At 43.7% G+C, this 22,461-nt stretch overlaps 1 protein-coding gene across 1 annotated transcript in view; it reads right to left on the reverse strand.

Annotated features, from left to right (window-relative positions):
- Positions 1–897, reverse strand: part of LRP1B (LDL receptor related protein 1B) — a 3,669,685-nt gene extending 3,668,788 nt beyond the window's left edge. The window contains exons 1-2 of the mRNA XM_086955170.1: positions 894–897; positions 595–717 (exon numbers count right to left, since the gene is read on the reverse strand). Coding sequence (XP_086811296.1) covers positions 595–717; positions 894–897 — 127 coding nt within the window. The remainder of the gene's footprint in view (positions 1–594; positions 718–893) is intronic.
- Between the last annotated feature and the right edge of the window lie 21,564 nt (positions 898–22,461).

A 22,461-nucleotide genomic window follows, 5' to 3' on the forward strand; every position in this document is an offset into this window, starting at 1 on the left:
CAAATACCGAATCACTGAACACAAATTGCACTTCAGTAACGTTGCCAAATCGCAATGTGTGTGCTTTGTACATATGAAAAAATATTTTTGTGAATTGGGCAGTTTATGACTCCAAAAATGCTTTTGTATATATGGCCCTAAGTTCTGTGCAGCTTATATAAGAAAATCAGTAGCAGGGGAGTATGATATCTGAAGATTTTTGCCTCACTAAACACCATCCAAAACCCATGAATTTGACGCTATAGCTTCCACTCACTAACGATTGGTCAAAGGGAAGCCTATCATAATAGATTTAAAATGCATCCAACCCATCCGTCAGAGCACAGTCAATTGCATACTCTTTCGAAAACCCCTGAAAGCTGATCTACTTAAAAACTTAAAAACAAAAACAAACAAATCCGAGCCCAGTCTTACTCATTTCACACAGGCTCATAAGGACCCAAGTCACCACATACGAAACTACCACTCCATCCACAGCACAAGAACTTTGGGATGGACCCCTTTTCTCCCAAATCAAATACAGAAATGCATTACATAATACCATAGACATTGCTTTTCAGGGTAATTCGTTTTTACACCAAGTTGTCTACTTACAGTTGTCGTCTGATTCATCTGAACCATCTGGACAGTCAGGTTCGCCATCGCACAGCCAGCTTTGGGAAACACAGGTCACGTGATCATTGCAAAGAAATCCTCCCGGGTCACATAATTGCTGGTCTGCAGAGGAAATAAAGTATATGAATGGAAAATTGAAAAAGCAAAGGGTATATGCATTAAAGAAAAAGTCACGACGGGTTGACAGGAGAATTTTCTATTTTCATTGAACCCCTGGTAAATGATGCATGCAAAATTCCATCAGTTCACTAAGATTAAAACGTCATATTTTAATGTACCCATTATTATATACTGGGGTAACCTGCCTTCTCCCACACTATTTGTGATCAATGTATGGGTGGAATATCTAATCAAAGGGAACTAACATTTCATCAGGGCAGTAAAGGGTTTGTTAGGTATTGAAGAGGCCCAAATGAAGATGCTAAGAATGTATTACCTGCATGTCCCCACATAAATCTGAAACGATTGTGCCTCTAATAGCGGAAAATGTAAATAAGCCAAGAAGCATGTCTCAAATAATGCGCTTTTGAATTGCGATAACACTGAGAATGTTAATGTAGTTCCAGGAACACGAAATGTTATCATCAGTACACTCTTCTTTTTATTTCATATAATTTAAAATCAGTAGAAGGAGTAAACAACAGATTTTTAATTTAATAGAAAACTATATATTGGCATATGTAAAAACATATTTGGATTTAGCAATCATTTAATTATTTTACTGTGTGTGTGTGTATTTCACAAACAGATGCATAGCACTTTAAAGAAAAGCATGGCTATGTTAAACACAATAATGGGATGTGCCAAGGGTAAGGTGGGACAGGTACGTCTAAGGTACTTTAAATAGAGGTATAGTTGCTTTTAATTGGAAAGGTTTTAAGTAAGATCTAAGAATTGTACACGTCGAAATCTTAGCCTTCTTTTATCATAGTGAACTGAATGATAATATTGACTCACAATTGATACTCTTTTCCTAGCTTGAATAAAATGTGCTACAGACCACAGCTGAATTCCTTTTATTATATATTTTTCCCAACAACAAGAAGTAGTTCCCTTCCTGTCACTCATAATTGGCATTGTCCTGGGATTACGTTCGCCTCACATACCAATGCCCTTGGTGCTTCGGGGCTTATTAAGGAGGATAATATTAGCATTTAGGCTCATAACGCCGCTTGGGCCCCCAAAGTCCCTTACCATCTCCCTGAGGCTGAGGGAAAGGGACATTGTTATTCCTGCTGCGGTGCCTCTGTATGCGCCGCCTCTATTGTAAGGATTACAGTACTACGACCCCCCATGGGCTCCTTGAGCCTGTTGGAGGCGGTGGTCTTCACTCTCCACCCACTGCACTCCAACCGCCGGTATTGTAATGCGATGATCAGACTGCTGACTTAGATGTTGGGCAGACTGCCACCTACATCTTGTCAGTGGCGATCCGACTGACATTGTAATGAGTGCCTTTTAACATTTTTCTGAAAAAATCCTGAAATTCAGTCTAACACAGTGGAATGGCTGATTGAATTATTTTGGCGGTTGTTCCACTTAAAGTTCTGGAGCAAGTTTTAAAAAGTTTTGAAAAACGTTCCGAAACATGTTCTTGTGACTATCGAACACAAGTATACCCCTAGAAGGCCCCAGGACATCAGGGACAACACTTAAAGATTTTCTCAAATGTCAATTTCTGTTATTTGTATGTTCCTGGAGCCACCCAAGCGGATCAGCCTCTTCTGAGCATTTTATGTCTTTGATTTTCAGGTAGAAGGGTGTCCAACCTGCTCAAGTCCTTCTCACAGCTCACATATGCTAAGTGAGCAGGCTTAATCCTTCTGATATCCTTATGTAAGTCAAATGGTATTCTGATGAAGGTGCCTTGGGGTACAACATTAAGGCATGAAAAAAGCTAGTGGTTGAGGGTGACTCCAGGGCACCCCAAACCAATGGGGTAAAAGTTACCTGGTACCCTTACCCACATTTTCTGTAATTCCTATTTTGCTTACTGCAAACTGTACTAAGATGCTATGGACCAGGGCATTTTCAAAATGATGAAAGTCTTTGGCCAAACTAAACTTGGCTCTGAGGGCTGAGAGTGTGTGTGGAAGTGTCATAGGGAAATCACAAGTGCATCTAAATCTAAAATCTAGTTTGTAGAAGGCTGTATACCCACAAGAAACCCAAAGACAGATGTCTGATTGAACATAAGCAGGATCATTAAGCAACCAGACAGGAGATTCAAGAGAAGTGCTGTAAATAACAAGAATTCATGCAGGGGTTGGAAATCTCTGGAAAGATAAGGGCTATTGTTGAAACAGGCATGCCCTGCTATATCTTGTCTCTTTGTACTAGCAGTGTATAGAAAATCAAAGCAGTGCAACATTCTGGAGTACTGAACTCAGGTGCCTACTCCCAGGACAGTGTAAATGTAAACTGGATCAACCTTTGCCAATGATCAATGTTTAGAGCTCGCTTTCTGCATTTTTACACTCAACAATCTAGACAGCATCCCTTTCAAATTTGTATTTTCTCCTCACATCCTTTTTCTTTTCCTTTCATGAGCATTGCAAGTGTTACATGTGGTTGCAGAGCCCTGTCAAGCAGGATTTGGAAGTGTCCAACTCTTGCTATGCTGTGGAGTTCAGAGAAGTCATCTCTGCTTATCCAGTTCAATCTGTTTGCTCCTGGGAGGCATTTCACACTTATTTTTCTAACTTGTTCCATTCCTGACATGGAAACATTAGTATTTTAATCTGACCTCTAGCTTAGTACATGCGACCGCTAGGCCTGCCAAATTGAAAACTGTTTTCTAAGACTTGTCACTGTAGGAACATGGTAACATCAATTTGTGACATGTCCCACTTCTAAATACCATGCACCCTACCTTGTGGGCTACAAGGCCTACATAGGATTGACTTACTAATATTTAAAAGGCAGTCTTTCCTGTTAAAAACAGGTTGTGTTGCAGGTTTTACACTTTAGCAAACAGTCTACAATTGTAGGCCTAAAGTTATGGTTTCCTTTTCTACACTAGTAGATGGCCCAGCTAGTGTTGCTGTCCACAGGTGAAAAGTATCTTTTTATCTTATCTTTGAGATTATCATCCTGATATATATTGTGTAGTGAATTTGGGGTTTTAGGACATCTTACTGGAATATTATGTCAAAAATATTGACCATACAAATATTGTGTCAAAAATATAATGGAACCGAGTATTGACAATGAAAAGTAAATATATGGAAATATTCATACATTTATACCATTATAGTTATTTGAAAGATAAAATACAAAATAATAACGTACTTCAAAGTAAAAAAGTTTAATTAGTATTGTAAATTACATGTGTAATATATGTGTGTGTGTATGTACATATATATATATATAGTGTATATAAAAATCAAAAATAAGTAAACTTTTCTAAAAATGACATAACAAATATTAACAGCAAATTAGAAAACTAACAAATATACATATAAAAAAACATGTGACGCTCAGTTCTAAAAATGAAAATGAATGCAATAATATGAAATAGTTCCTATATATATATATATATGTATATATATATATATACATATATATATATATATATACATATATATATATATATATATGTATATATATATATATATATATATATATATATATATATTCATATATATGTACATTCTTGAAAATTACTTACAAATGTGAAAATAATGTATAAACAATTACAATTAAACAATTGAAAAATTAGCAAACATTGTGCATATATATACATATTTTTAATTGTATTTATTGAGCAGAATTAAAAATTACAATACATATCTTTAATGATACCAGCAGTTGCTATAAATTTGAACAAATAAATTGTTTTGTCCACCATAAGCGTGGAAGGGTATGCTCAGATGTGAGTCCCTTGCTCACTGCACCATCAGGATTGAAGCAAGCCGGGCCGAAGACGGCTGTAATGCCAGAAACCGGTCCCCGGAAGCTTGTTTCCTTTCCAGTAAAAGAATTGGCTTGGTAGTTTGGTCTGCCCTGTTCCCATGATGCACTGGGCAAGGGACAGACTAATTTGCATGTAGCCAGGTTCTGAGCTGGGATGGTGCAGTGAGCTAAAAAACAGTGATGGATCAAGCCCTGATCTGTTGACTGGGTAGGAGTGTTCTGCTTAATTCAGATACTCTGTCCATCACCACCCCCTTTTCTGAATCGTTTTGTCCACCATAAGCGTGGAAGGGTATGTTCAGATGTGAGTCCCTTGCTCACTGCACCATCAGGATTCAAGCAAGCCGGGCCGAAGACGGCTGTAATGCCAGGAACCGGTCCCCGGAAGTTTGTTTCCTTTCCAGTAAAAGAATTGGCTTGGTAGTTTGGTCTGCCCTGTTCCCATGATGCACTGGGCCTGGCCCAGTGCATCATGGGAACAGGGTAGACTAAACTACCAAGCCAATTCTTCACCAGAAAGGAGAAAGCTTGTTTCCTTTCCAGTAAAAGAATTGGCTTGGTAGTTTGGTCTGCCCTGTTCCCATGATGTACTGGGCCAGGGCCAGACTAATTTGCATGTAGCCAGGTTCTGAGCTGGGATGGTGCAGTGAGCTAAAAAACGGTGATGGATCAAGCTCTGATCTGTTGACTGGGTAGGAGTGTTCTGCTTAATTCAGATACTCTGTCCATCACCACCCACGTTTCTGAATGGTAAATATCAAATACCTTTAAAAAAGCAATTTTGTGCTTTTTTAAAAGTGCCATGTGGCAGACATTCATGCCCTTAGGGCATGCATGTGCGCCACATGTGCACTCATGCATGATTCAGGGGTCCAACAGGGTGTCAATGTGACACCCTGCCACCGTTGAAAATGCTCCCCCCTATTACAGATTCGGTATTTACCGAATCAGTAATAGTGAATGGCTTCCTGTTCATTCCTATGGGCCTCCAGACCCATAGGAATGAATGGGAATTACCAAATCGATAAAAACCGAATCAGTAATAACGAATATTTCCGATTCTGTAAAATTTACTGAATTTTTACCTACATTCAATTTACCGATTCCTAAACACTGAATCGGTAAAATTCGGTATTTAGGAATCGGTAAAATTAAATTACCTACATATGGCCCTTGTTCTCTACAGCGGGATACATCTTATGTAGGGTAGCCGGTGTATAATAGGACATCCAACAAGATAAAAAGGCCATTCTTTAAAAATTGATTTACAAAAGGGGGTGGTGATGAACAGAGTGTCTGAATTGAGCAGACCACTCTTACCCAGTCCAAAGATCAGGGCTTGATCCATCACCGTTATTTATCTCACTGCCCCATCCCAGCTCAGAACCTGGCTATATGCAAATCAGTCTGTCCCTGGCCCAGTGCATCATGGGAACAGGGCAGACTAAACTACCAAGCCAATTCTTTACCAGAAAGGAGACAAGCTACCGGGGACCGGTTTCTGGCATTTCAGCCTCTTCGGCCCGGCTTGCTTGAATCCTGATGGAGCAGTGAGAAAGGGACTCATGTCTGAGTATACCCTGCCACACCTATAGTGGCCAAAATCGATTTACAAAAGGGGGTGGTGATGAACAGAGTGTCTGAATTGAGCAGACCACTCTTACCCAGTCCAAAGATCAGGGCTTGATCCATCACCGTTATTTATCTCACTGCCCCATCCCAGCTCAGAACCTGGCTATATGCAAATCAGTCTGTCCCTGGCCCAGTGCATCATGGGAACAGGGCAGACTAAACTACCAAGCCAATTCTTTACCAGAAAGGAGACAAGCTACCGGGGACCGGTTTCTGGCATTTCAGCCTCTTCGGCCCGGCTTGCTTGAATCCTGATGGAGCAGTGAGAAAGGGACTCATGTCTGAGTATACCCTGCCACACCTATAGTGGCCAAAATCGATTTACAAAAGGGGGTGGTGATGAACAGAGTGTCTGAATTGAGCAGACCACTCTTACCCAGTCCAAAGATCAGGGCTTGATCCATCACCGTTATTTATCTCACTGCCCCATCCCAGCTCAGAACCTGGCTATATGCAAATCAGTCTGTCCCTGGCCCAGTGCATCATGGGAACAGGGCAGACTAAACTACCAAGCCAATTCTTTACCAGAAAGGAGACAAGCTACCGGGGACCGGTTTCTGGCATTTCAGCCTCTTCGGCCCGGCTTGCTTGAATCCTGATGGAGCAGTGAGAAAGGGACTCATGTCTGAGTATACCCTGCCACACCTATAGTGGCCAAAATCGATTTACAAAAGGGGGTGGTGATGAACAGAGTGTCTGAATTGAGCAGACCACTCTTACCCAGTCCAAAGATCAGGGCTTGATCCATCACCGTTATTTATCTCACTGCCCCATCCCAGCTCAGAACCTGGCTATATGCAAATCAGTCTGTCCCTGGCCCAGTGCTTCATGGGAACAGGGCAGACTAAACTACCAAGCCAATTCTTTACCAGAAAGGAGACAAGCTACCGGGGACCGGTTTCTGGCATTTCAGCCTCTTCGGCCCGGCTTGCTTGAATCCTGATGGAGCAGTGAGAAAGGGACTCATGTCTGAGTATACCCTGCCACACCTATAGTGGCCAAAATCGATTTACAAAAGGGGGTGGTGATGAACAGAGTGTCTGAATTGAGCAGACCACTCTTACCCAGTCCAAAGATCAGGGCTTGATCCATCACCGTTATTTATCTCACTGCCCCATCCCAGCTCAGAACCTGGCTATATGCAAATCAGTCTGTCCCTGGCCCAGTGCATCATGGGAACAGGGCAGACTAAACTACCAAGCCAATTCTTTACCAGAAAGGAGACAAGCTACCGGGGACCGGTTTCTGGCATTTCAGCCTCTTCGGCCCGGCTTGCTTGAATCCTGATGGAGCAGTGAGAAAGGGACTCATGTCTGAGTATACCCTGCCACACCTATAGTGGCCAAAATCGATTTACAAAAGGGGGTGGTGATGAACAGAGTGTCTGAATTGAGCAGACCACTCTTACCCAGTCCAAAGATCAGGGCTTGATCCATCACCGTTATTTATCTCACTGCCCCATCCCAGCTCAGAACCTGGCTATATGCAAATCAGTCTGTCCCTGGCCCAGTGCATCATGGGAACAGGGCAGACTAAACTACCAAGCCAATTCTTTACCAGAAAGGAGACAAGCTACCGGGGACCGGTTTCTGGCATTTCAGCCTCTTCGGCCCGGCTTGCTTGAATCCTGATGGAGCAGTGAGAAAGGGACTCATGTCTGAGTATACCCTGCCACACCTATAGTGGCCAAAATCGATTTACAAAAGGGGGTGGTGATGAACAGAGTGTCTGAATTGAGCAGACCACTCTTACCCAGTCCAAAGATCAGGGCTTGATCCATCACCGTTATTTATCTCACTGCCCCATCCCAGCTCAGAACCTGGCTATATGCAAATCAGTCTGTCCCTGGCCCAGTGCATCATGGGAACAGGGCAGACTAAACTACCAAGCCAATTCTTTACCAGAAAGGAGACAAGCTACCGGGGACCGGTTTCTGGCATTTCAGCCTCTTCGGCCCGGCTTGCTTGAATCCTGATGGAGCAGTGAGTAAGGGACTCATGTCTGAGTATACCCTGCCACACCTATAGTGGCCAAAATCGATTTACAAAAGGGGGTGGTGATGAACAGAGTGTCTGAATTGAGCAGACCACTCTTACCCAGTCCAAAGATCAGGGCTTGATCCATCACCGTTATTTATCTCACTGCCCCATCCCAGCTCAGAACCTGGCTATATGCAAATCAGTCTGTCCCTGGCCCAGTGCATCATGGGAACAGGGCAGACTAAACTACCAAGCCCCTTGCTCATTGCACCATCAGGATTCAAGCAAGCCGGGCCGAAGAGGCTGAAATGCCAGAAACCGGTCCCCGGTAGCTTGTTTCCTTCCCAGTGTAAGAATTGGCTTTTGTAGTTTGGTTTGCCCTGTTCCCATCATGCACTGGGACAGGAACAGACTAATTTGCATACAGCCAGGTTCTGAAACTGGGATGGTGCAGTGAGCTAAAAAACGGTGTTGGATCTAGCCCTGATCTCTTGACTGGGTGAGAGTATTCTGTTTAATTCAGAGACTCTGTCCCTCACCACCCCTTGTTGTAAATATTTTTGTCCACCCTAAGCGTGGAAGGGTATACTCAGATGTGAGTCCCTTGCTCATTGCACCATCAGGATTCAAGCAAGCCGGGCCGAAGAGGCTGAAATGCCAGAAACCGGTCCCCGGTAGCTTGTTTCCTTCCCAGTGTTTGAATTGGCTTTTGTAGTTTGGTTTGCCCTGTTCCCATCATGCACTGGGACAGGAACAGACTAATTTGCATACAGCCAGGTTCTGAAACTGGGATGGTGCAGTGAGCTAAAAAACGGTGTTGGATCTAGCCCTGATCTCTTGACTGGGTGAGAGTATTCTGTTTAATTCAGAGACTCTGTCCCTCACCACCCCTTGTTGTAAATATTTTTGTCCACCCTAAGCGTGGAAGGGTATACTCAGATGTGAGTCCCTTGCTCATTGCACCATCAGGATTCAAGCAAGCCGGGCCGAAGAGGCTGAAATGCCAGAAACCGGTCCCCGGTAGCTTGTTTCCTTCCAAGTGTAAGAATTGGCTTTTGTAGTTTGGTTTGCCCTGTTCCCATCATGCACTGGGACAGGAACAGACTAATTTGCATACAGCCAGGTTCTGAAACTGGGATGGTGCAGTGAGCTAAAAAACGGTGTTGGATCTAGCCCTGATCTCTTGACTGGGTGAGAGTATTCTGTTTAATTCAGAGACTCTGTCCCTCACCACCCCTTGTTGTAAATATTTTTGTCCACCCTAAGCGTGGAAGGGTATACTCAGATGTGAGTCCCTTGCTCATTGCACCATCAGGATTCAAGCAAGCCGGGCCGAAGAGGCTGAAATGCCAGAAACCGGTCCCCGGTAGCTTGTTTCCTTCCCAGTGTAAGAATTGGCTTTTGTAGTTTGGTTTGCCCTGTTCCCATCATGCACTGGGACAGGAACAGACTAATTTGCATACAGCCAGGTTCTGAAACTGGGATGGTGCAGTGAGCTAAAAAACGGTGTTGGATCTAGCCCTGATCTCTTGACTGGGTGAGAGTATTCTGTTTAATTCAGAGACTCTGTCCCTCACCACCCCTTGTTGTAAATATTTTTGTCCACCCTAAGCGTGGAAGGGTATACTCAGATGTGAGTCCCTTGCTCATTGCACCATCAGGATTCAAGCAAGCCGGGCCGAAGAGGCTGAAATGCCAGAAACCGGTCCCCGGTAGCTTGTTTCCTTCCCAGTGTAAGAATTGGCTTTTGTAGTTTGGTTTGCCCTGTTCCCATCATGCACTGGGACAGGAACAGACTAATTTGCATACAGCCAGGTTCTGAAACTGGGATGGTGCAGTGAGCTAAAAAACGGTGTTGGATCTAGCCCTGATCTCTTGACTGGGTGAGAGTATTCTGTTTAATTCAGAGACTCTGTCCCTCACCACCCCTTGTTGTAAATATTTTTGTCCACCCTAAGCGTGGAAGGGTATACTCAGATGTGAGTCCCTTGCTCATTGCACCATCAGGATTCAAGCAAGCCGGGCCGAAGAGGCTGAAATGCCAGAAACCGGTCCCCGGTAGCTTGTTTCCTTCCCAGTGTAAGAATTGGCTTTTGTAGTTTGGTTTGCCCTGTTCCCATCATGCACTGGGACAGGAACAGACTAATTTGCATACAGCCAGGTTCTGAAACTGGGATGGTGCAGTGAGCTAAAAAACGGTGTTGGATCTAGCCCTGATCTCTTGACTGGGTGAGAGTATTCTGTTTAATTCAGAGACTCTGTCCCTCACCACCCCTTGTTGTAAATATTTTTGTCCACCCTAAGCGTGGAAGGGTATACTCAGATGTGAGTCCCTTGCTCATTGCACCATCAGGATTCAAGCAAGCCGGGCCGAAGAGGCTGAAATGCCAGAAACCGGTCCCCGGTAGCTTGTTTCCTTCCCAGTGTAAGAATTGGCTTTTGTAGTTTGGTTTGCCCTGTTCCCATCATGCACTGGGACAGGAACAGACTAATTTGCATACAGCCAGGTTCTGAAACTGGGATGGTGCAGTGAGCTAAAAAACGGTGTTGGATCTAGCCCTGATCTCTTGACTGGGTGAGAGTATTCTGTTTAATTCAGAGACTCTGTCCCTCACCACCCCTTGTTGTAAATATTTTTGTCCACCCTAAGCGTGGAAGGGTATACTCAGATGTGAGTCCCTTGCTCATTGCACCATCAGGATTCAAGCAAGCCGGGCCGAAGAGGCTGAAATGCCAGAAACCGGTCCCCGGTAGCTTGTTTCCTTCCCAGTGTAAGAATTGGCTTTTGTAGTTTGGTTTGCCCTGTTCCCATCATGCACTGGGACAGGAACAGACTAATTTGCATACAGCCAGGTTCTGAAACTGGGATGGTGCAGTGAGCTAAAAAACGGTGTTGGATCTAGCCCTGATCTCTTGACTGGGTGAGAGTATTCTGTTTAATTCAGAGACTCTGTCCCTCACCACCCCTTGTTGTAAATATTTTTGTCCACCCTAAGCGTGGAAGGGTATACTCAGATGTGAGTCCCTTGCTCATTGCACCATCAGGATTCAAGCAAGCCGGGCCGAAGAGGCTGAAATGCCAGAAACCGGTCCCCGGTAGCTTGTTTCCTTCCCAGTGTAAGAATTGGCTTTTGTAGTTTGGTTTGCCCTGTTCCCATCATGCACTGGGACAGGAACAGACTAATTTGCATACAGCCAGGTTCTGAAACTGGGATGGTGCAGTGAGCTAAAAAACGGTGTTGGATCTAGCCCTGATCTCTTGACTGGGTGAGAGTATTCTGTTTAATTCAGAGACTCTGTCCCTCACCACCCCTTGTTGTAAATATTTTTGTCCACCCTAAGCGTGGAAGGGTATACTCAGATGTGAGTCCCTTGCTCATTGCACCATCAGGATTCAAGCAAGCCGGGCCGAAGAGGCTGAAATGCCAGAAACCGGTCCCCGGTAGCTTGTTTCCTTCCCAGTGTAAGAATTGGCTTTTGTAGTTTGGTTTGCCCTGTTCCCATCATGCACTGGGACAGGAACAGACTAATTTGCATACAGCCAGGTTCTGAAACTGGGATGGTGCAGTGAGCTAAAAAACGGTGTTGGATCTAGCCCTGATCTCTTGACTGGGTGAGAGTATTCTGTTTAATTCAGAGACTCTGTCCCTCACCACCCCTTGTTGTAAATATTTTTGTCCACCCTAAGCGTGGAAGGGTATACTCAGATGTGAGTCCCTTGCTCATTGCACCATCAGGATTCAAGCAAGCCGGGCCGAAGAGGCTGAAATGCCAGAAACCGGTCCCCGGTAGCTTGTTTCCTTCCCAGTGTAAGAATTGGCTTTTGTAGTTTGGTTTGCCCTGTTCCCATCATGCACTGGGACAGGAACAGACTAATTTGCATACAGCCAGGTTCTGAAACTGGGATGGTGCAGTGAGCTAAAAAACGGTGTTGGATCTAGCCCTGATCTCTTGACTGGGTGAGAGTATTCTGTTTAATTCAGAGACTCTGTCCCTCACCACCCCTTGTTGTAAATATTTTTGTCCACGCTAAGCGTGGAAGGGTATACTCAGATGTGAGTCCCTTGCTCATTGCACCATCAGGATTCAAGCAAGCCGGGCCGAAGAGGCTGAAATGCCAGAAACCGGTCCCCGGTAGCTTGTTTCCTTCCCAGTGTAAGAATTGGCTTTTGTAGTTTGGTTTGCCCTGTTCCCATCATGCACTGGGACAGGAACAGACTAATTTGCATACAGCCAGGTTCTGAAACTGGGATGGTGCAGTGAGCTAAAAAACGGTGTTGGATCTAGCCCTGATCTCTTGACTGGGTGAGAGTATTCTGTTTAATTCAGAGACTCTGTCCCTCACCACCCCTTGTTGTAAATATTTTTGTCCACCCTAAGCGTGGAAGGGTATACTCAGATGTGAGTCCCTTGCTCATTGCACCATCAGGATTCAAGCAAGCCGGGCCGAAGAGGCTGAAATGCCAGAAACCGGTCCCCGGTAGCTTGTTTCCTTCCCAGTGTAAGAATTGGCTTTTGTAGTTTGGTTTGCCCTGTTCCCATCATGCACTGGGACAGGAACAGACTAATTTGCATACAGCCAGGTTCTGAAACTGGGATGGTGCAGTGAGCTAAAAAACGGTGTTGGATCTAGCCCTGATCTCTTGACTGGGTGAGAGTATTCTGTTTAATTCAGAGACTCTGTCCCTCACCACCCCTTGTTGTAAATATTTTTGTCCACCCTAAGCGTGGAAGGGTATACTCAGATGTGAGTCCCTTGCTCATTGCACCATCAGGATTCAAGCAAGCCGGGCCGAAGAGGCTGAAATGCCAGAAACCGGTCCCCGGTAGCTTGTTTCCTTCCCAGTGTAAGAATTGGCTTTTGTAGTTTGGTTTGCCCTGTTCCCATCATGCACTGGGACAGGAACAGACTAATTTGCATACAGCCAGGTTCTGAAACTGGGATGGTGCAGTGAGCTAAAAAACGGTGTTGGATCTAGCCCTGATCTCTTGACTGGGTGAGAGTATTCTGTTTAATTCAGAGACTCTGTCCCTCACCACCCCTTGTTGTAAATATTTTTGTCCACCCTAAGCGTGGAAGGGTATACTCAGATGTGAGTCCCTTGCTCATTGCACCATCAGGATTCAAGCAAGCCGGGCCGAAGAGGCTGAAATGCCAGAAACCGGTCCCCGGTAGCTTGTTTCCTTCCCAGTGTAAGAATTGGCTTTTGTAGTTTGGTTTGCCCTGTTCCCATCATGCACTGGGACAGGAACAGACTAATTTGCATACAGCCAGGTTCTGAAACTGGGATGGTGCAGTGAGCTAAAAAACGGTGTTGGATCTAGCCCTGATCTCTTGACTGGGTGAGAGTATTCTGTTTAATTCAGAGACTCTGTCCCTCACCACCCCTTGTTGTAAATATTTTTGTCCACCCTAAGCGTGGAAGGGTATACTCAGATGTGAGTCCCTTGCTCATTGCACCATCAGGATTCAAGCAAGCCGGGCCGAAGAGGCTGAAATGCCAGAAACCGGTCCCCGGTAGCTTGTTTCCTTCCCAGTGTAAGAATTGGCTTTTGTAGTTTGGTTTGCCCTGTTCCCATCATGCACTGGGACAGGAACAGACTAATTTGCATACAGCCAGGTTCTGAAACTGGGATGGTGCAGTGAGCTAAAAAACGGTGTTGGATCTAGCCCTGATCTCTTGACTGGGTGAGAGTATTCTGTTTAATTCAGAGACTCTGTCCCTCACCACCCCTTGTTGTAAATATTTTTGTCCACCCTAAGCGTGGAAGGGTATACTCAGATGTGAGTCCCTTGCTCATTGCACCATCAGGATTCAAGCAAGCCGGGCCGAAGAGGCTGAAATGCCAGAAACCGGTCCCCGGTAGCTTGTTTCCTTCCCAGTGTAAGAATTGGCTTTTGTAGTTTGGTTTGCCCTGTTCCCATCATGCACTGGGACAGGAACAGACTAATTTGCATACAGCCAGGTTCTGAAACTGGGATGGTGCAGTGAGCTAAAAAACGGTGTTGGATCTAGCCCTGATCTCTTGACTGGGTGAGAGTATTCTGTTTAATTCAGAGACTCTGTCCCTCACCACCCCTTGTTGTAAATATTCTTTAAAAATTAGCATCTCTTAGTAATTTGTGGCCATGTAATGAGATATTTTGCCACTCTAATTCTGAGAAGGTACATTGAGTTTCTTGAGAGACTTTATCTAGAAACCTCGTTACCATAGGATTTCCCCGTTGCTCCTGCAATAATCTATACCAGTTTCCAACACCCCTTAATTTGGCTCTAAAAAGAGCTGGCAACAGAGGGTCTGAAACACTCAATGGAAAACAGAATTTCTTCACCAATTGAATAATCTGAAGATAGCCCAAAAAATACAATTTACAGCTGGTTTCACATCTAACCTGAATCTCCTGCCATTTTATGCATCTCCAGGTAAACAAAAAATTACCTAGCTCTTTGAAGCCTTTACGTTCCCAAAATTGTATCCAACTATTTCTAATATACAGGGTCAGTGTTTTGCACTCTATAAGTTTCTGAAATGTATAGCTCCCAGTACTCACCTTAGCAAGGTAAAGTTAATGTATTCCTGCTCTTAACCACTGTAGTGTCTTGTAACAAGTCTTTTTCATATGTTTAGCTGATTTAATAAAAACTGAGGTACATGGTTCTGCTTCCAAAATCATCTTATCCTTTAAAGAAGCTATCCAAAGATTCCTTACCATCTAGCATTCTAACCATTATGTCTCCCACACAACAGGTCCTTATCGCCGGGAGGCATGATGGTAGCCATGCACTCTACAAATACCTTTCATTTCCCAGAGTTGCTTCATAGTAAGTCCGAAACTCTGGAAGTGCCAAATCTCCTTGCCTGAAATCTGACCCTTGATACTTTTTTATTCCAAATAAATTGACCAATCATGACACCCAACTGTTTGAAGTATGAAGTGTTAATTTTTATAGGAACATTGAAAATAGATATATTAATAATGGCAAGATGGACATTTTTATAAGTGCTACTCTACCAATTATTGTGAGTGGTAAAAGGGTCCATCTATCTAATAAGTTTCTAATTTTTGTAGCCATTGTTAAGTAGTTCCATTTAAAAAATTCCTCATAACTCTTTGTTACATAAATCCCTAAATAACGAATAGGCAATACAAATTGGGCTTGCTATTGGAAGAACTCATGCAAATTCTGACTACTAGCATTGAGTAATATAGGGCCAGATGTAGGTAAATCAGAAATACCGATTTCTTAATAGCAAATTTTACCGATTCGCTATTAAGAAATTGGTATTTCCTATGTAGGTAAAGATTCTGTAAAAAATAGTGAATCTTTAATATTCCTTATTACTGAATCGGTAATTGAAATTCGGCAATATGAAATACCTACCCATTTATTTATATGGGCTTGGAGGCCCATAGGAATGAATGTGAAGACATTTATTATTACCGATTCGGTATTACCGAATCGGTAATACCAGGAGGTATTTCAAGGGTGCCAGGTGCACCCCTGAAATGTGCATGTGTGCACATGTGGCACACATGCATGCCCTGATGGCATGGATGTGTGCCACATGGCCCTTTAAAAAAAAGTGCAAAAAAGTGTTGTTTTTTTTCAAGGGAAATTGGTAACAACCACCAACTTGAAGTTGGTGGTAATTACCTATTTCATAAGGCTCAAAAGCACTCTGTAATGTACTTCCTACATTGCATTTAAGGAATCGGTATTACCGATTCCATAAATGCAAGAGCAATAAGGAATCGGTATTAAGGAATCGGTATTTACCAATTCCTTATTTACCGATTCCTTACCTAAAGTAGGAATGGCTATATACCGGTAGGTAACGCTGAAATGTACTGAATTTTGGCGTTCCAGACTGATATTTAGCCACCTACATCTGACCCATTATTTCCGTTTTTTTATGGTTATTATCGAACTGCTTAAATTCTGTTAAGGTAGCCCTAATGTTCTGTTTCTCTGGCTTAAGATAAAGAATAATGGCATCAGCGAATAATTTTAGTTTTGCCATTCTTCCAAAGAGTGCGAATAAAGCAGGTGATAGAGGACATCCTTGCCGGGTTCCTTGCCTTATAGGCACTCTACCTGCTATCTGCAAATTTATAATAACTTGCTCCTGAGCCCCTTGAATACAGATTCACCAGCATTGGTGTAATTTGGGTTGGGAATCCGACCTTTGTAAGAATTAGGAAAAGAGTTTCCCAATTAACTAGGTCAAATGCCTTTTCAGCATTGACCGTCATTATAAGAAGAGGTAGTTTATTTGAATTTAAAAAATCAAGCGCTTGTACCAAAAACCCAATGTTAGATGACATATGTCTACCAGAGACAAACCCGTCTGATATTTTTTGATAATCTTCTGGGCCATAGGAGAGAAACGATTTGCCCAAATCTTCATTAAAATTTTATAGTAAGCATTGAACAAACTAATTGGTCTGTATCAAATAACGTTTTAAGGGCACTTATTTTTTTTAACAAAACTTATTATTGTTGATTCCCTAAAAGTAGAAGGAACCTCTCCCCCTCTCTTAAAAAATTGAATAACTCTAATAGGAAAAGTGTTAGGTCTTCTGAAAATACCTTATAAAACTCTGTAGGTAAGCCATCGTTTCCTGAGGCCTTACCTCCTGACATTTAAGCAAGGGCTTCCTTAATTTCATTTGAGGTGATTTCAGCATAAACCTCGACTCCCTGATTCATTGTCATACATGGAAGATCAATGTCTCCCAAATTGTGGGTTATCGCCTCATTAGATACCGTAAACTCAGTTGCGTAAATCTTATGATAATGCCTGAGAAATGCTTGTGCAATTTTTTCCTTATCTATAATCAATGCACCTGTTTCAGGCTCTATCAATTCTGAAATTAACATTGATTCCTGCTTGGCTTTGCTTGAACAAGCAAGTAGTTTTCCCACTAACTGACTCTCCTCATATACTCGATGTTGGCAAGTCCTGGAGCAAGTCCACAAGAATAAAAAATTCTCTTGATTCCTGTTTTGTTCTCGTTAACTGTTGTTCCAATTGTAGGTATTCTCCCTTGCAACTATCCCTCTGCAGTAAATCTACATTTACGGCTTGTTGTAATTTAATTATTTAGTTCCTCCGCACCTAAGATTGTAATACCGAAACGGCTATCATCTGGCCTCTTGCTGTAGCCTTAAATGCCCCCATATTGAAAAAAGAGTCGCCATACCTTATTTTCCTGAAAAAAATACCTTAATCCATTTTTTCATCTCTTCTACCGATTTAGGGTTCGAGAGGAGGAGCCGATCCATTTGCCACCTGGATTTCTCCCGCCTTGCCCCCTCTATTCTGATCTCCATAATAAGCAAAGAATGATCTGAGAAGGAGTTGGCTCTAATACTAGCATTCATACAGTTAACATAACGAGGAATTAAGAAAAAAATATCCGAGAGGCTGTCTTATACCGCTGGGAGTAATATGTAAAATGTGTGTCACCTAGATGTAGCTCCTGCTATGGATCCACTAACAGATAATCCTGTTTCATAGAACGTAAAATCTCTTTTGTCTTCGGTTTTAACTGTTTTTTTTCCTTTATTGGAAGTATTCTTTTTTAAATCCTGAATACAATTAAAATCACCTACTAGGACTATTGGGCCCTCTTTGCCTCTAACCAGCTCATTAATCTTCTTAAGGGGTGCTGGGTAATCATTAATCGGGGCGTAATAATTTATGAAATTAAACAATGCCCCATTTACCCTTTCAGTTACCCAAATCCACCTCCCTTGACGATCTCTCGTTACTTGATGTATCTCACAGTTAGTTCACTGAGCAAAATAAATGGCAAACCCACTCACAGTGAGCCTGGCAGAGGCAAAGAAGGCTCCAGAGTAATATTTAGGTATAAGAAGTTTAGGAGTATTAGTTTTTAGGTGGGTCTCCTGAAGATAAAGGATCTGAGGAGAAAAAGACATAAACCATCTAATCAACCCACCATACTTTTTCTTATTAGAAGTCCGATTAACATTTATCGATATCGTCCTTAAATTTGGATCCATTTTGCATCAGAGAGCAAACTACCATTGTTTCATTTGAACCTTTTGTAACCAGTATCAGCCTTAAATATGATTTTTTCTCCAATTATGCTGACTTTTTTCCAATTATTTGCCACCCCCGTGCCCTACCTCCCCCATTCTTCACCCCCTTCCAATTATTTATTTATTTATTTATTTATTTAAAGGTTTTGTAAAGCACGTAGTAACCCAATGAGCATCCCAGCGCTAACCTGCATCTCCAGGGGCTTCAGCCGTCTAAAGAATTATGTTTGAGGGAAGAGGAGAGTCTTTAATGATTTCCTGAACTGGAGGTGATTCGATTCTGTTCTCAGTCTTCGTGGGAGGTGATTCCAGTGTTTGGCCGTGTGGACCGAAAAGCGACATCCACCGGTCTTGGCTTTTTTGACTCTGGGGACTGAGATGAAATTTTCTCCGCTGGACCGGAGATCCCTTTCCACCTTGTAGGGGATTAAGAGTTCCTTGAGAAGGGTGGGGCCGTTATTGTTAAGGGTTTTGTGAGCCAGACAGAGGGCTTTGAAGGCGACCCTTTCTCTGACTGGAAGCCAGTGTAGAGACTTGAGAGCTGGCTTGGCAGAGGATCTTGCCGGTGTGCCCGTAAGTAGGCGGGCGGCGGCGTTTTGGACTTTCTGCAACGTGTTAAGGGTGGTTTCAGGAGCTCCCAGGTAGATGGCGTTGCAGTAGTCCAATCTCGCCAGGATAAGGCCCTGAATGAGGAGCTTCCTTAGATCTTCCTACAGGCTCTGAGGAGACCGAAGCATTACTGGCAGATGGGGGCTTGCCAGCCTTGATTTGATTTGATTTGATTTGATTTGTCAACTTGTAAAGTGCGCAAATGCCCGTGGGCGTCTTGGCGCTATGACAGATCCACATCTCTCAAGAACGATGTCTAGAGTTATGCAGAGAACAGTCAGGTTTTTACTTTCTTTCTAAAGGATTCCAAAGATGGACACGTTTTTATGGCAAGAGGTAGCTGATTCCAGGTTCGTGCTGCATGTACAATGAAGCTTCTTCCACCCCAGTTAGCTCTTCTAAATCTGGGGACACTAATTAGCTTCAATTGACCGGATCTAAGAAGTCTCGTTGGTTCGTATTGTTTTAAATGAGACCTCAACAATTGTGATCCTGTTCCCTGAAGTGCCATGTAGGCCAGGCAGAGTGATTTAAATGTCACTCTTTTTGCAATTGGCAGCGAATGCAGGGTTTATAGTTTGTGACTGATTGGCTCAAACTTAGGTATGCCTAAAACCAATCTGGCTGCTGCGTTTTGCAGGCGTTGTAATTTAGCTATGATTTTTGTCCTAGCTTCGGCATTTAAGCCGTTCCCGTAATCCAGTCTTGCCAAGGCTAAGGCTGTCACTACTGTTTTACGTGAATCCTGTGGTAGATAAGGCAGTATCTTTTTTATCATTTTTAGAATATACCAGAGTGTTGATGACAGCTTGCTGGCTTGGGCTTCAAAAGATAGATTGGTGTCGAGAGTGACGCCCAGATTCCTGCTGATGCCTGCTCTTCCTGTGGATCCCCTAAATCAGGTGCCATGTTGTTGCACCCTAGGTTGACCCACCACCCCGTTACGTCCCAAAAGAAGAAGAAAGAAAGCAAACAGAAGAGAAGTAGAGAAGAGCGAGAAAACATAAGAACCAATGCTCATATTGTCAAACAGTCCAGTCTCTTTACTTCTCTTCAGTAATGTTTTGCAAGAGTTCCTGGGTTTCATCAAGACTTATGAGCATATGAAACTTGCCTTGGACCAAAACTCGTAATTTCGATTGTTGAGCAATGGCCACTTGAGCTCCTTGTGCTTTAAACAGGTAGAGGAGCTCAACAAACTCCTTCTGATGTTGCGCTGCCTCTGCACTCATATCTGAAAAGATGCAACAGTTAACCCATTCGATGCTGATGACGGAACCGCTCCGTCATCAGCTGCGGTTGGGCTGTGCTGATGACGGAGCGGTTCCATCATGGCCCTGCCGCCGCGCCTGCACGGCGCTGATTTCGTGCCTGCGCGGCGCATTCTATTCAATGGGCGGGGCCATGATGGAACCGCTCCGTCACAAGCACAGCCCAACCGCGGCTGGTGACGGAGCGGTTCTGTCACCAGCATGCGGCCGCCGAGCAGCCGCCCCGCCCACTTAGCGCTGCGCCGGAATAGCCGCCGCAGCGATGTGGTTAAGAAGATCTCGAGAGGAGAATTGCTTCTTCTGAATTGATCTGGTCAAGATCTGCTAATTTAGTCGATAATCCGCAAAATTCACTAAGATAGTTTGAGGGATTTTTGAGTTAGGAAATGGCTGTGCTGGAACTCTATGCATCTGTGTGATCGTGAGATCACCTGAGAACTTTGGAAGAGCATTTCGCCTTTATAAAGGATCCGACCCACTGGGGTGTTTGTCATCCTTCCCAGCCTTCAGGGACCCCAACTAGCCGCAGATTTGTACGTCAGGAATAATTCTCCAATTCTTCTAGTTTGGTTTAGGGCAAGTTTTTCTGCTGTCTATTTAGACCTGCTGCTGCATCGAAGTCACCTGATCTTCCAGGAAAGAGATTCAGCCTCCTGTAGTCTTGCCTGGTAGGAACCAACTACCTCTCAATTTTTGAAAGGCGTACATGAAGGGCTGCTTTCTCTGTTGCTTGCGCGGCTTTCATTTCTCTTATCTCTTCGAGAATAAGGTTCAACATAGTTTTTATATCACACTGAAAGCTAACCCAGATCTCCAAATGTTGAGCTTGTGTTGATGACAAGATTCCATCTGATGCTACAGTCGACAATGATGATGAAGATGAAGGGTTCGCCAATGGACGAAAGAGGAAACAGGGTTCCTGAACAACTGACTCGAGAGGAGGTTGAGCCTGAATGCCCTGTGTGTCCTGGTCCGAAGCCTGATGTAATCGAGGGAGTGAAGGCTGCGGAGGAAGTGAAGGCACCTTTGATTTAGTAAATAACGAATATTCCTTAGCTTTGCACAGAGGCGTATTGGAAGGATTTTCCTGGATACCCTCCTGATTCACCAGAGCGTTATTATCCAGACTTTCTCCCATTCTTGCCAAACTTGAAGATGATGCATTACCTTGTTCTGGTACCTCCGGAGTTAAGTTTAATCGTCTCTGACTGGGACATTCTGTCCTCTCTTGACTCATGACCCCTTTGCAGGGTCATGAGGGGCTCACCATGCTCCAAGACATCATCTTCAAAACTAATAGGACTGGTGGCTGGGGCTGATCCTTGGCGAGCTTTCTGTGCACACTCAGCTCTTGCTGTTGTTGAAGCAGCTATCTTTAGCTGTGTAGTGCGAATTTTAGTCTTAGAAGGCATATTTAACTCTGATTGAGCTAGTACTTTAGTAATTTTAAAATGTTTTCCCAGTCTGAATGGACTTTGTTTATAAAAACAAAACCACACTTCCCAGCCAAGTTCCTAGGAAAATTTAGCTCCTCAAAAAAAAATGTTTTTCCCTCTTTATTTTCTCCCCCTTTCCTCCTTTCCTTTCCTCTACTCTGTACTCCCAAATCTGCTTCTTCAGTATGAGCAAAGTTCTGTTACAGCGAACAAACAGCCCAACTCTCCAAATTTACAGTTCCTTCTTGTTAATAAGCAGTTATAACTTGTTGTAGCTTAAAGCAACCTTTTACTCCCAGCACTCTTAGCGACTGATGAGGTCCCACTCTCCTCCTCCATTGAAACCTTGGAGCCTTGTGCCTCACATTCAGCGACAGACCCCCAATGCAGCTCCAGATGCAGGATGCTCAGCCTCCGACTGCCAATGAGACACTGCCCCCAAACACTGGTTGAGCAAAACATCATGAAGGGCCGAAGATTTCTTAATCACGAAACCCAAGTGCAAGGCGCCATCTCAGACTCCTATTCTTGCTCCCATAGAGTTAAATCACCAGCGGCTGCTCAGTTTCTGAAAGTAGCGAGTACTAAAAAAAAGCAAGACGGGTCCAAGCGCACGCAAAGCCGTCACAGTCTCGGCACAACTTTTCCCCCAGGCACATGTAGAGCAGCACGAAGAGTAGAAGTGGCAGCCAGCAATGGGCAGCTTCTCTCGATCTTGGTCGGCATCTTCCCAGGGCGGGGTGGGGCAGTGGTCAGCTGAGGCTGCGTGGAGGCGGGATTCACCATAGCTAAACATTATGCATATATCACATTTAAATAAAAAGAAAAATGCATAATAAACAATAATATGAACAGCACCAGAAAAAGGAAAAATCCTAAAAAAAACAGGAACAGCCGCAAATCAACACAACTAGTGAAATTGTTGCGTTTT

Source organism: Lissotriton vulgaris, chromosome 2_1, assembly GCF_964263255.1.
Source record: "Lissotriton vulgaris chromosome 2_1, aLisVul1.2, whole genome shotgun sequence".
Classification (NCBI taxonomy): Eukaryota; Metazoa; Chordata; class Amphibia; order Caudata; family Salamandridae; genus Lissotriton; species Lissotriton vulgaris.